This window comes from Macaca mulatta, chromosome 6 (genome assembly GCF_049350105.2).
Source record: "Macaca mulatta isolate MMU2019108-1 chromosome 6, T2T-MMU8v2.0, whole genome shotgun sequence".
In the NCBI taxonomy this organism is placed as follows: domain Eukaryota; kingdom Metazoa; phylum Chordata; class Mammalia; order Primates; family Cercopithecidae; genus Macaca; species Macaca mulatta.
In genome coordinates this window covers 88,559,323-88,573,403 of record NC_133411.1, presented here as the reverse complement: position 1 = coordinate 88,573,403, position 14,081 = coordinate 88,559,323, and the positions used below count along the sequence as shown (strand labels likewise).

The 14,081-nt window shown below is 39.4% G+C and overlaps 1 protein-coding gene across 5 annotated transcripts in view; it reads right to left on the bottom strand.

Annotated features, from left to right (window-relative positions):
- Positions 1–7,140: 7,140 nt before the first annotated feature.
- Positions 7,141–14,081, bottom strand: part of ATG10 (autophagy related 10) — a 284,374-nt gene continuing 277,433 nt past the window's right edge. For all 5 annotated transcript variants that reach the window (XM_028849553.2, XM_015140355.3, XM_015140353.3 and 2 more), the window contains exons 6-8: positions 10,650–10,747; positions 9,872–9,987; positions 7,141–9,231 (exon numbers count right to left, since the gene is read on the bottom strand). In XM_028849553.2, the coding sequence (XP_028705386.1) occupies positions 9,888–9,987; positions 10,650–10,747 (198 nt within the window). In that variant the 3' untranslated portion in view covers positions 7,141–9,231; positions 9,872–9,887. The remainder of the gene's footprint in view (positions 9,232–9,871; positions 9,988–10,649; positions 10,748–14,081) is intronic.

Genomic DNA, 14,081 nt, shown 5'->3' with positions numbered 1-14,081 from the left:
AAGTTCCTAATAGGTTCCAACTATTTCTCTAGGATCTTAATTACAGTATACAATAGTTGATTTTGTTTGTTCTGTATTTTACACATTTTCTTATGTTTATGTGTGTATAATTAAGTACTTTTTTCCTTATCAACATACTCATCTTCCTCCTGCCTGTGTGTGTGTTTAAGTAATGGAAGAAAGCCATTGTGAGTGGAATTTATTTGCCAGGATTTCCATCAATGGATAGGGTTTGGCCCATAGGTGGATTTTAGAGGGACTAGGAACACCTGAAACTATATGCAGAATTTTCCAATTATGTGTGTATATTTGTGTATATGAGTTCCTAACACAAGAAACCAGTTACTATTTCAACCTGCACAACAATGAGGATTTAGTCACATATTACATAATTTTCCATTTTAATCACAGTTGAGAACAACTGAGAGAAGCGGACTGTGGTTTGACATGGTTTATGAGTGTTCCCAGTGTTGTCTAGTTCTGTAGATGATCCAGCCTGAAGAACCTGCAAAATGCACATTTTACATTCTGCTTTTATTTCATGGCTGCCCTAATTATGGTCATTTTAGAGAAAAGTTCCCCATGCTGTTGGTAAAGATAGAATTAGAAAGAGGGCACAAAGCCTCACCCTCAGGAATAAAAGCAGAGGACAAAAACTCAAAGATATTTTTAACATCTAAGAATGGAAGGAATAAATCAAATAAAAATGTTCAGTATGCACCTGTAAAAACAAATGGCATGATGTCTGTTACTGCTTAAAAGTATTTGAGCACAGTAAGAAAAAAAGTGTTAAGTGAAACAAACATGGCAAAATCTTGGTAATTGTTGATTCCAATTTATAGGTATGTGAGGGTTAATTGTACTATTTTCTCTATTTTTGCATATGTTTGAAATTTTCCATAATTTTTAAAAATTACATACATATTCTAATTGTTTAACTGCATATTCTCTGGTTAAACTGAACCAGAACATGGACAATCTGCTCTTATAGGAGCACAATGGACATGTGGGGGCAATGAAGTCACAAAGAGAAGGTGACAAAGAGAAATTTAACACTCTGAGAAAAATATAACATATTAAGAAGAAATGAAGCTGAGGATCCAAGAAATCTTAGCAAGACAAGAGAAAAATGTTTAATTCAGTAATTAAAGCAAAGTAAAATAATTTTCAAAGATTTAAGAAAATGATAAAACACAGACTGCTGCTGGGAATGTAAATTGCTATATCCTTACTGGGGAACAATTTAGGGACATGATCCTATATCCTTTGATCTGTTAATTCCGTTAACAGTGTAACCTAAAGAAACAAAATGTGAGCATAGGTTTCTGCCTACATTTCTTAATTGCATTACATTTTCTTTTTTTTTTTCCGAGACGGAGTCTTGCTCTGTCCCCCAGGCTGGAGTGCAGTGGCACGATCTCAGCTCACTGCAACCTCTGCTCAAGCAATTCTCCTGCCTCAGCCTCCAGAGTAGCTGGGACTATAGGCATCCGCCACCATGCCCTGCTACTTTTTTTGTATTTTTAGTAGAGACAGGGTTTCGCCATGTTGGCCAGGCTGTTCTCGAACTCCTGACCTCAGGTGACCCGCCCACCTCGGCCTCCCAAAGTGCTGGGATTACGGGAGAGCCACTATGCCTGGCTCATTGCATTACATTCTGAAAGCTCTTTGAGGGTAGGGGCTTTGTCTGCCCTATTGACCACTATATTTCTAGAACAGTTCCTGACAAGAAGTAAATGCTGAAATGAATGTATGTTAAATAAACAGTGAGGAATTAGAAAAGACCAAAACTCAAACAATGGGATAATTATTTGGTACATTTTGGAATAGAGGAAATCCTAGCTAGTCATTTAAAATAGTATTTTCAAAGAACATTAAATGACATGAGAAAATGTTCCAGATATAATGTTAAGTGGAAAAAATCAGGATGTAAAACCATATACAGGATGATCCTAATTACATATGTTTAAACTAGCACAAGGAAATATATAAAAAATTTAAAAGCAGGTATCTCTAGATGATATACACTTCAGTGATTTTAAAATATTCTCCTTCAAATTCTTCTGTGTTTCCCAAATTATCTATGAGGACTCAAATCTTTTTTTAAAAAGGAATTTCTAGTTTTACATTCTATGGATAGATTAAGTCTAGCATTACAAAAAGAGCCAAAGTCTTCTTTGATCACTTCCAAACCAAGTTCCCACTCTAACCTGCAGAGAGTGATCAGAGAAATCTTTGATTCCCTTTTTTACAAATCTGGTGTCCTTCCTTCAAGATCACTTTTTATATGTTCCATACACTTGCAGTATATGTACCTATAGAAAATACATGGTATTAGTGCCTTTTAAAATATAAACAGTATCAAGCTGCATGCATACTGACTTCTTAGTCTATTTTGTGCTGCTATAATGGAACACTACAGACTGGGTAATTTATAATGAACAGAACTTTATTGGCTCACAGCTCTGGAGGCTGGGAAGTCCAAGATTGAGGGGTTGCATCTGGCAAGGGTCTTCTTACTGCTTCATAACATGGTAGAAGGCATCATGTGGGTGAGAGAGAGTAAGCAAGAGGGTGCCAAGCCCATTCTTTTGAGAGGAACCACTCCTGTAACAAAGGCATTATTCCATTCAAAAAGGCAGAGTCCTCATGGCCTAATCATCTTTTAAATGTCCCACCTCTTAATACTGTTAAAACAGTGATTAGCTTTCCAATGCATACATGCTTTCTGGGGGGATGCTTTCAAACACAGTTCATAGTTAACATCTACTATTTGTTTTCTGTTTTAACTCAATAATGTTTTTTGAGATGTGCCCATTTGGATACATGGAGATTGAATTCATTCCCCTTAACTGCTACATAGTACAACATTTTATTTAGTCATTTCCCTATGGATAAGCAGGAAAGGGCCTGGGGACTCTTTCTTTGAACCTACTGAAGGACAGTGCTGAGGAGACTACATCTCACTCTGCTGCTGGTTGGGAGAAAGAAATCTTCTCACGGGATAGGGTGGGTGGCACTTCTTGAAAGAAGAAAGCAAGTTCAGTCCCTGATACCTGCAGAACAGAGACCAACGAAGTCGGTCCAGGCCTGGACAGGGATTCCCACTATAGAATCTAAGCCATAACCAAGTCATGACAAGTGTCTTCTCATTCTCTTCACACCAAGTTCTGGTTCTCAAAATGTCTCTGATACTGATCTCTTTCTCTTTACTCTGTCACCTTCCTAACTTAGAAATTCATCACTTCACCACTACATTAGTTTCTTGGCCTCTATCCAGTTTCTCTTCCTTCTAATCCATTCAATTTACCACTTCCCAATGAGTCCTCCAACAACTCCACATAGTCAACTTTCTCTGTTAAAACCTTCAAAGGTGCCCTGTTGGGTCCTACTGATGGTTCCTTTTTTGGCCTTCCATGGCCCCTAACTTAAAAGCTTAGCCTTCTAGTCTCTTATCAAATTCTCTATCCTTCAAGTCTCACATCTTCTATGATTCTTCTCCAGGGCTTCGTGATCACCCACATATTCAAACATTCAACAAAGATTTAGTGAGTGCTACCAAACACCAGGCACCATGCAAAAGCCTGAGGTTCTGGCATGTACCTGTAAATAACAATGCACCAAAGGTTGTAGCTATGCTGAAATATGATTTTCTTTTATCAGGGCATGCTTTGTTAAATTTCTGCCTCATGGTTACAACCAACAGCGACTTCTGGGTATTTGAAAAGCTTCAAAGTAATCCAAGAAAGCACTACATAGCTATAGGTTTTATTTATTATTATATCGAGTTGATTTGAATGTAGGAATACATGTGAGTTTTCAGTTTGTTTTTAATAATTTACAAAATGGGACCTGGTGGTCACTAAAATCACTTTCAGCTCCAATAGTCTAGAATGCAGGATGCTTGCAACAGAACCACTAGATGTCACTACTAACAACACAAAAGTTAAAGCAAGGTCTTGAGATCACAGGATTACTGTAAAGAACTATCAGATTTAGGAATACAAATGTGAAAATGCTTCTATAGAGAAGCCCTATAAAAATCCAGAGGAGTAGCTCGAACACCTTTGTGCACATGAAGTGCCACAGACACAATAATTGTTAAGTACTTCCTATACTCTTCTACTAATAGAATAGCCTTCGACAACTTACTGGTCAGCAGCATAAGGAAAATCAAGTCTTAGAATAGGAAGGAAGCTTATTAGTCCATCAGTTTTCAGATTTCTATTTTCTGGCACTAGAAATACAGTCTATATCACAACCCAGTGCACATGTGCACGTGTGTGTGTGGACACACACATAGACATTGATTTCATATATATATAAAATATATGTGTGTGTGTGTATATGTATATAACATATAGTTGAAAACAAAGTTTCACAAAACACTAATGCCCTTACTATGTGTAGTGCACTTTGATATTTTATTTTTTATGTATTCCATTTCATTTAAAAAAAAAAAAAAGCTGGCTGGGCATAGTGGCTTACACCTGTGTAATCCCAGTACTTTGGGAGGCCGAGATAGGAGGATCTCTTGAGTCTAGGAGTTCAAGTACAGTCTGGGCAACATAGTGAAACCTCATCTCTACAAAAAATAAACAAAATTAACCAGGCATGGTGGCATGTGCCTGCAGTCTTAGCTACTCAGGAGGCTGTGGTGAGAGGATCCCTTGAGCCCAGGAGGTCAGGCTGGAGTGAGTCAAGATCAAGCCATTGTACTCCAGCCTGGGCAACAGAGTAAGACCTTATCTCAAAAAAAAAAAAAAAAAAAAAAAAACCTTGTTACAAAACAATAAATTGATTTTACTCAATCAAATATACTTCCTTATGTTAATATGTCAGAAAACAGAGGCCCAGAGAGGTGCAGTGACTTGCCCCAGGTAACTCAGTAGCCAGGATTCAAGGCTTTTCAGGACACTGGCAGGTTTTGTTTTGGAAGACCCTAGGTAAAAACTGAAAAGTGTCTTTGGCACAATCTCAGCTCCTGCTGTGCTCCTCAACCTTCTAAATCCTGTGGCTAAGATTCTGTGGTAAAAACCAAACCAAACTAAACCAAACCTGACAAAGTGTATGGATGATTAGTTATATGCAGCAGCCATTTTAAAAATACAGGTTCTTTCTTAAATGCAAATGTGATCAGTTTAACTTTTCTATTTGAATCCCAGCAGTGGCTGTGGTTTTCAGGCCAAATACAAATTCTCAGTGTGACAGTAAAGGCTCTTCCAGAGCTGGCCCCAGTCCTGCTAGCCAGCTTGATTCTTCACCACTTCCCCACAAGCACCTTCAAGATTCTTCCTTCACTCTTGACCTGACTAACTCATAAGGTTTTCAAGATTCCACTCACATTCCTCTTCTGCAAAGCCTTCTTTGGCATGTGCTTGCCCACAGCATGCAGCCTACTGTTCCTGAAGCGTCCTCTTGTGTGTCCTCTTCACTGAACTGTGACATTGTTATGTCTCCCCATTTGCCATCTGTGGCACCTGGCCTAGGATTCAGTATGTAAGAGGAAATCTGCTGAAGTGAGTATTTTCATATTCTCATTCTCAAATTTCAATCCTAAAAAAACCTCACTGGAATATCTCTGGATTATGTAAGAGCTGGTTTTGACATTGCAGAGTTCTATTTTCTAATATTTTGGGAGTATGAATAAAAACCACTATACCTATCATAGGAGAAGTACATGCAAAAACCCAGTTCTGGCCTTTTTTCTCTTGATTTTAATAAGCGTTTATTGGGGGAAAGGTGAATTTTGTGTTGTTTTTTTAACCTCTAGCTTGTAAGCTAGGACCTGCTGAGCAACACAGACTCTGCTCCCTCCACTGCTCCCTCCACTGGTTCCTCAAAGAGTTTTCCCACCTCTCAAATTCCTAACCCAAGAGCCTTTCTACTTACGTGGCACACACAGACATTCTTCTGTGTATGCTGCAACAGAGTAAATCAAGAACAGTGGCCAACACCTGAAATGACTTAATTCATACTTATCAAGTTGGGGAGAAATCAGAGTGGAAGAGAGGCAGCTAAAAGCTCATAGTGACAAAGCACAGTGAGTAATGAAGGGAGCACTGATTCAGGGCTGTGGTGGTCAGAGGTGGCTTTGTGAGAGTAAATCACCAACACCAGGGTGGGAATTGGGTAGATCTGTGGGGAAGGAAGCACTTCCAGGTGGGTACCAGCATAAGCAACAATCGGCTAAGGGTGTGAAGCAGAAGACTCCCCAGATCAGAGCGCGCTTGGCACTGGGGAGGGCTCAGGCATGCAGTGAGGTGGGGAGGAGTAGGGATGCTGGTGTCCCTGAAGGAGCAGGTCATTATCCACTGTCACCCCTCACTCCATGTCTCACTGCCTTGGTTATAAAGCACATTCAGTTTTATGCAGCATTTTGATCTTCTCTATGCCCTTGTCAGGTAAGCAGCATAGATACTGTGGGCTTTATTTTTCAGAAATAGTTTAAGAAGGAGATAAGAAAATTGGCCCAAGTCACACAGCTAGCAGCTAACCAGCCTCACAGTTTAGATCTCTGGACTTCTATTTCACAGACCTAAAAATTCACGGTTGTCGCAAAAGACACATAGCTGAATTTCCCCATTTTACAAATAAAGAAACTGAGGACCACAGAGGTGAAGAAATTTTTCCAAGGTCACACAGAAGCAGAATTTAGGAGGTTAGCTGGAAGCGGCTTTACCCAGCCTGATTTCTGATAGAAGATGCTGTACATTATATGAGGAAGCAGGGAGAAAAATTCTTCATATTGCCAAGAAAGAACAGTTACTTCAACAAAACCAAGTATCTTCTAATGTTTAATAACTGTCAGGATAACATTCCGTTCGCATAACTGCATTTATAAAAATGCAAATTGTTATCAACCAAAAATTAGAAGTTTTTTAAGTGAAAACAATTCTAGAAAGAAATCAAGCTGCTCGAGGAGAGGGATCTATCTAGGGAGAAAGGCCTCCCCAATCTACAGGAGCTCCTCAGAACTTTTTTCTGCCACTGATGAATTTTTAGGTCCTTGTTGATCAGAGAAAAAGTTTTATTTTTAACTTTTTAAAAAAAACTAAACGTTGGCTCCAAACTGATAGACTCTCATCTCAGAATCTGTTAGCAAAGGATAACTAATATTTGCAGACAAGAACACCATTCAGATGACACATTATTATAATTTATTTTACACTAGAAATGACATGGCTTGAGAAATGACTTGCCGAGAAATCTGTGTTTACATTAGGGAGAGTGGGGGGAAAATCCCTCACAGAAGTTGAAAACATGTTAAGCGGTAAATACCAAAATGCCCAGCAAGCATTTAAGCTGGCTCTCATCCTAGCATGAATATGTGCAGCTCAGCATTTTAAAATTTACTTTTAGCTTTTCTAGCAGTTTGAATTAACCCTTTCTCTACTTCCACTTTCTCTGTGAGAGTTCAGCTCTTAATCTGCAGATGTGGACTGAGGGTGCTGTCAATGGTGCTCAGTGATCCACTGGTGAATGATGTCCTCACCTGGACTGGTTTCCTACAAGACGGCTGCCTTGTGAACATGTCTCCTAAGCTTCCTTCCTATCCAGGTAAGGCCTAGACAAACATTAGGAAGCAAGTTCAGCTTATATGGATTGGAAAAGGCCTGTCAGTAGAGCAAAACAATACAAATCAATGTCACAATAAAGGTATATCCAGACCAGAGGTTCTCCAGAGCAGAATCACCCCCAGAGAGACTGTGTCAGGTGGCCCCAGCATCTGTAGCTGTAAACGATCCTCAGGTGATTTTAAGCATATCTCTCATTGAAAGACACTAATCTAGACTCTCTAAAAACCCAACGACATTTTAATCTTAGTTTCAGCTCCTAGTAAATGAAAACAAAAAACAAAACAAGCAACCAAAAAAAAAAAAAATGGTTCCAGGTTAGGTTTATCTTAATACTTAACTGGCTATGAAACTTATTTACAGCCTGAGTGAATACCAATTATATACAAGAAAGGTGAACATTTAATGAATATTTGTATAATACTTTACAATATCTTATCATGCATTAATGATCTCATGTGGTTCTCACAGCAACCCTATGAGGTAGCTTGTTATTTTCAAATTAAAGATGAGGAAAATAAGTCTCAGGGACACGAAGACTCGCTTAAGAGCCCTCAAAGAGTACAGCAGAGCAGCTGTGGGGTTGAGAAGTAGAGGGGTAAAATGACCATTGTTTTATTACTGTAGGTCAAAAAGAAATCTTAATGTTTAAATATTTTCTATAGCTTTTTAGAAAACTTCTAATTACTATGCCACATTTCGCTGGTAAAACATATTGTCTCACAGTAAAATATTGTGTTTTTTTCTTTATTTTACATCTATCTGTCTACACAAACACCCACACATACATACATACACACACACACTCTCTCTCTTTCTCTCTCTCCCCTATCTTTGGAGTAAAACAGAAATAATCTATTGTTCCTGAGTTTGATTCTGGGAGAATCACTTAAGATAGGTCATGTTTATAACACCAGTTTCAGGGACAGGTAAATCCAGTAATTTAATTTTTGTATATCTTACATTAAAATGAATACACAAATACATTTCTCCCTCAATCTCCATATCAGACAAATGGAAGTGAAGTACTTGGCCTAGAAAAGAATAACCTGCAAGTGCCCTAATAATGTTGTTATTCCTAGTATTAGTAAGTTAAGATTCGTTTTTTGCTATTTATAGTGATGTGGTTTTTTTTTTGTTTTTTTTTTTTTTTTTTTTTTTCTGAGACAGTGTCTGGCTCTGTCACCCAGGCTGGAGTGCAGTGGCACAATCTCAGCTCACTGCAACCTCTGCCTCCTGGGCTCAAGCCAACCTCCCACCTCAGCCTCCTGAGTAGCTGGGACTACAGGCACACACCACCACAAACAGGCAAGTTTTTGTATTTTTTTGTACAGACATGGTTTCACCATGTTGCCCAGCCTGGTCTTGTACTCCCAGGCTCAAGTGATGCTCCCACCTCGGCCTCCCAAAGTGCTTGGATTGCAGGTGTGAGCCACCATGCCTGGCCATGATGTACGCCTTTGAAATGTTTCTTCTAAACATTCGGTCTATCAAATATCAGTTGCTGTAGACATTTGTGTCCAAGGGAAAAATAATCCATGTCAAATCTTGGTGAGATGAAATATTCCATGGTATTGGTCCTATTAAAGCCAGGGCTGGTCAGGTAAACTCTTGACATTCTTCATACCACAATTTCTAAGCTCGATAGAAGAATCTGAAGAACACAAAACAAAAGCCAAGAGAACAAAAGAAGATTAACTGAGCAGTAAAGACTTATTTAAGAATATCAGTACTAAAATAAAACTATCCATTCCTGTCATTGAGTGCATGCTACTTACAGCAAAGTAAAATATTTCCTGAATTGGTGGCCCCCAACCTTTTTGGCACCAGGGACCAGTTTCAGGGAAAACCATTTTCCTACAGACCAAATGGGAGATGGTTTCAGGATGAAACTGGTTCACCTCAGATCATCAGGCATTGGTTAGACTCTCATAAGGAGCACGCAACCTAGATCCCTCGCATGCGCAGTTCACAATAGGGTTCACATTCCTATGAGGATCCAGTGCTGCAGCTGATCTGATAGGAGGCAGAGCTCAGGTGGTAATGCTCGCTTCCTCGCCCGCTCAGCTGCCTCTCACCTCCTGCTGTGAGGCCTGGTTCCGGTTCGTGGCCTGGGATTTGGGGATCCCTGTCCTAAATAACTTGGTAGGGGACTGATTGGAAAAATAAAAATTAAGTCAGGATTTGCCCACTAAAGATGAAAGCAAATTTTACATTTGGTGGGATGAGTCTAAATGCAATGGAGACACTGATCTTTGTAACAGCAAAACATTAAATCCAGGCTTTTCTTTTACCTTGTTAATCGACATTTCATTCAGCCTGAGAGGTTGCTTTGGCATAACTCAGAGGTAGATTCAGTCCAACAACTGGCCCTACAATGCTCAGCCATGATGTGATGTAGTTGACATTCCTAGGAAACAAGTGAAAAACAGGCCATGCTAACGTTTCCATTGTAGTTTTTGGATGAATGGTAGAATATCAGTTGGTCACCAACAATAACAGAAATGAGGTTTTCTTCAAAGATTTGTACCTACCACCTGGAATCTCAGCATTTCTGAATGCCAGCCCCATTGCTTGACAAGAATTTAAGGTCCAGAGAGCCTGTGAGGATCCTTTATTAGGGTAGATGAAGAATGAGGTAAGATACTGGGGTTCCTGACTCCCCTTGATGATTCAAATTTTACCCTTGTGGTTTACAGCACTTACTAAGGTAGCAGAGTGCAGTGATTAAGAGCATGGTTCTGAGGCCAAAATGCTTAGATTCAAATCCTACCACGTAACTAGCTGTGTGACCTTGTTTGAGTGGCTTAATTCTTCTGTTCTTTAGCTTCCTCCTCTGTAAATTGGGTAAAATAATGGTACTTAGCACATAGGAATGTTGCAAAAATCCAATGTCTTACTGTATCTAAAACTCTTAGAACAGCATCTAGCATATAGTAAAAATCAATGTGTTAGCCATTATTATTATTATAAATAATATTTCTTTTTTAGCCTAGCTTTTAGAGTCACATAGAAAGATTTACACTTTTAAAATCAGAGTAGAAGCCAATGTATCTTGATGGTGTTTCTTACTTATTGATTTTCCGAGAATTCTTTAATACTGGAGCCATGAATTCATTCGTTTTGCAGGGATGAAGTACAAAAAAGGGTTGCCCAAGTATTGGATGTTCCTGTAAGAATCAGAATTGGTCCAGGATCAGTGTGAGTTACTTTGAAAAGGCTAAAATAATTTATCTGGTTTACTCCTTTAAAATAAAGATTTGTCTCAGATTCCAAGTCATTGAATTAATATACAGGTTTATTTTCTATTTTCAAATGTAATTTATAATCCAAACATCAGAAAAAGTTGGTGAGAAAGGGCTACTCATTGATAAAGCAGTATGGTCGAGTATAGCAGGGCGCCCATTTTTGTTTACACAATATAAACTGTAGTTGCATTTTATCAGTTCCCTCTCTGTTGGCCAGTGTTTCTTTTTGGCCTATCATTGTTCTTCAGTTTTTCTTCAAGGATGTTCACAAAGCTCAGTAGTTCGACAACCTAAACAATTCATTTTATTCACCTTTTTGTCAATGGTAAGAGAATCAAAATCATTTGCATATTTCTTTACACAAATTTTGTCAACATGTTGTTTCAAGCCTATATGTATCCAGTGCCAGTGGGCACATGTTCCATGAGTAGAACTAGGGATGGGAGGAGATGGCCTGCACTATTTAAATTGTTCTACTTCTGTCTGTCTCTCTCTCTGTCTTTCTGTCTCTTGAGTTTTTGTTTTTCTTTTTCCTCCTTTCTCTCCTTCTGTCTCTCCCAAGGCTACAGGGCTGTTTTTATAAGTTAAAAGCCTAAAATGTAACTCTGTTCCTTTTATAAGGTAATAACTGGATATAAGATATAGGTCAGACCGCACCCAAGTTAGGGATGTGGACATCATTTGGCAAGCAATGGGGAGCCCTAGGAGGTTTCTATGTAGTGCACAAGTTCTACCAACACAAACACTATTATTGATGATACATTTATTGATTATTTATATTGTGGATTAACCATTATATCAATACTGCAAACTCAAATACCTATGAAGACGAAGCAGGTGACCTAAGGGGATAATGCCAGCTAAATACACCAGCAGATGACGGGGCTCAGGAGGAACTGCAGAGTGCACCCATCCAAGGCCATGCTGGCTACTCTGCTCCGGCCAACTGTCCCACGTGGGAATGCAGGTTCAGCATGCCAGACCTTCCTATTTGTGAAACGAACCTAGAAAACCTGAAGTTTATGTTAAACCTCCTACATTAAAGTGTTGGCACAAGACATTTTTAAACATGAGTGGGACCAGTAAAACAGGCTTGTAGGCTGGATTTAGACTAGGGGATGCCTAGCTTCTTCTCTTGGTTTCTTCTCTTAGCCAACCCAAGGGCAAGCTGAACTCAGAGCTGTTGATGGGATGAATTATGTGGCTGTCCCTGCTGCCTCTAGCCCTCAGCTCCAAACATTCATGTCTGCATGCTTATGCACACGTCCACTCACAAGAACTGGGAGGGACAATTCCACTTGTATTGGTGACACTGGGTATGGAGATGTGGGGTGGCAGTGGTGGGGGATGAGTTATCCACTAGTTGTAGGTTATTGCATGTATGTCGCATTTTTAGCATCTCCTGGCATTTTTTTCTCCCTGAGTGCCACCTCCAGGTGACTCTGACCAGTAGCCTGATTCTTCCAGCAAGGCATCAGTTTCCTCTCTACAGCTCTCTTCCCAACCTTCATTCCCATCCCTAACTGGGCCCTGGGCTCAAAGCCCTGATGGGTTGTGCCTATATCAAGTCCTCCTGTCCAACTTGAGTCTCGTTTCCCTTACCTGCCTTAAACTAATGTTAAGTAATTCAACATATATTAATCAATCATCTTTTTTATGTGTCTGCCAGAATATTTCTAGGTATAGTTATAGAGACCACTGTATCTCTTAGATAAACAATGTTCCTGATCCCATGGAACTTAGATTCCAGTGCAGAAGACAGCCAGTAAACATGCAGAATGAATAAATAAGATAATCCAGATAATTATAAGCCCTACGAAGGAAACACAACAGGGTAACATGATTCTGGAGGGATTTTGGTGACATTAGACTTGGAAAGGGAAGGCCTCATGGAAGAGGTAATACAATGGACTGAATGTGTGTGTCCCTCTAAAATTCATATGTTGAAATCCTAACCACCAAGGTGATGGTATTAGGAGGTGGAGCCCTTTGCAGGTGATTAGGTCATGAGGGTGAACCCCTCATGAATGGGATTAGTGCCCTTATAAAAAAGACCCAGAGAGCTCTCTCACTCTTTTCCTATCATGTGGGGATACAGTGAGAAGATGGCATCTATGAAATAGAAAATGGGTCCTCACCAGACACTGGATCTTCCAGTGCCCTCATCCTGGATCTTGTAGCCTTCAGAACTGGGAGAAATAAGTGTTGGTTGTTGAGTCACCCAGTCTATGGTATTTTTGTTATGACAGCCTAAATGGACTAAAACAAGGTGATACTTAATCAGAGATCAGAATGACAAGGAAAAAACAACCATGCAGAGATTTAGGAACAGAATGTGGGGGCAGATGACCCTATGGCGAAATGAGCATAGGAAATATGCAGGAAAAATGCAAAAAAATTTAAAATTGTCCTGGACTAAAATAATGACTGTTTAGAAAGCTGGAATTTAAAAAGATAAATGTAGTCTAAATTCTTTTGGGATGACTTACACAGTTGCCAATGGAAGGAATAAAGAGGTATAATCCAATCTTATTGATGTAAAGACATGTTAACTTTAATGAAATGAAACCTAGGCTTCTAAATTTCCACTGGACAGAAACACTCAAAATAGGGAGAATCAGTTCAATCATGCAGCCTCCACTGTCTCCTAGACTCACTCTCCCTTTGGCATCTCTTATCTAAGAGGTGGATAGGCACTTACAGTTCAGGGGACATTTTCTTAGAGGAGTCTTAGGACCATGGCACACTGCAGCTCTGCTCATTTGATGCTTCTTTGTAAAGACTTGGACTTTACTTCTATAAGTCATCTTTTCCTCGTTCCACATAGCAAGTGGGTAAGCACATGCATGAGCTCTGTGGTTACGACTGTTTGAGGTCAAGTCCTGCTCTACCACTTGGTAGCTGTGAGCTATCGGGAAAGTCACTTAACCATTTTATGTCTCTGTTTCTTCATCTGGTAACTGGCTAATGATAGATAGTATCTGTCTCAGAGATTGACTGTGACCCTTCAATGAGATAATACCGCAGAAGTACATAGAACAGTACCTGACACATAGCAGTCACTTGGTTGGCTATTAGTATTTAACCCATTAATATCTAAACAGAAAAGGATAACAGCCAGACATTCAGAAAGTAGTCTTATGGTACCCTATAATAAAGCCCAATTTCAATCTAAAAATAGGATATTCCTGTAAATTACGTAGCATATTAAAAGCATCACTGACCAGCATCTAAGTGTTTAGGAATATTTAACAAC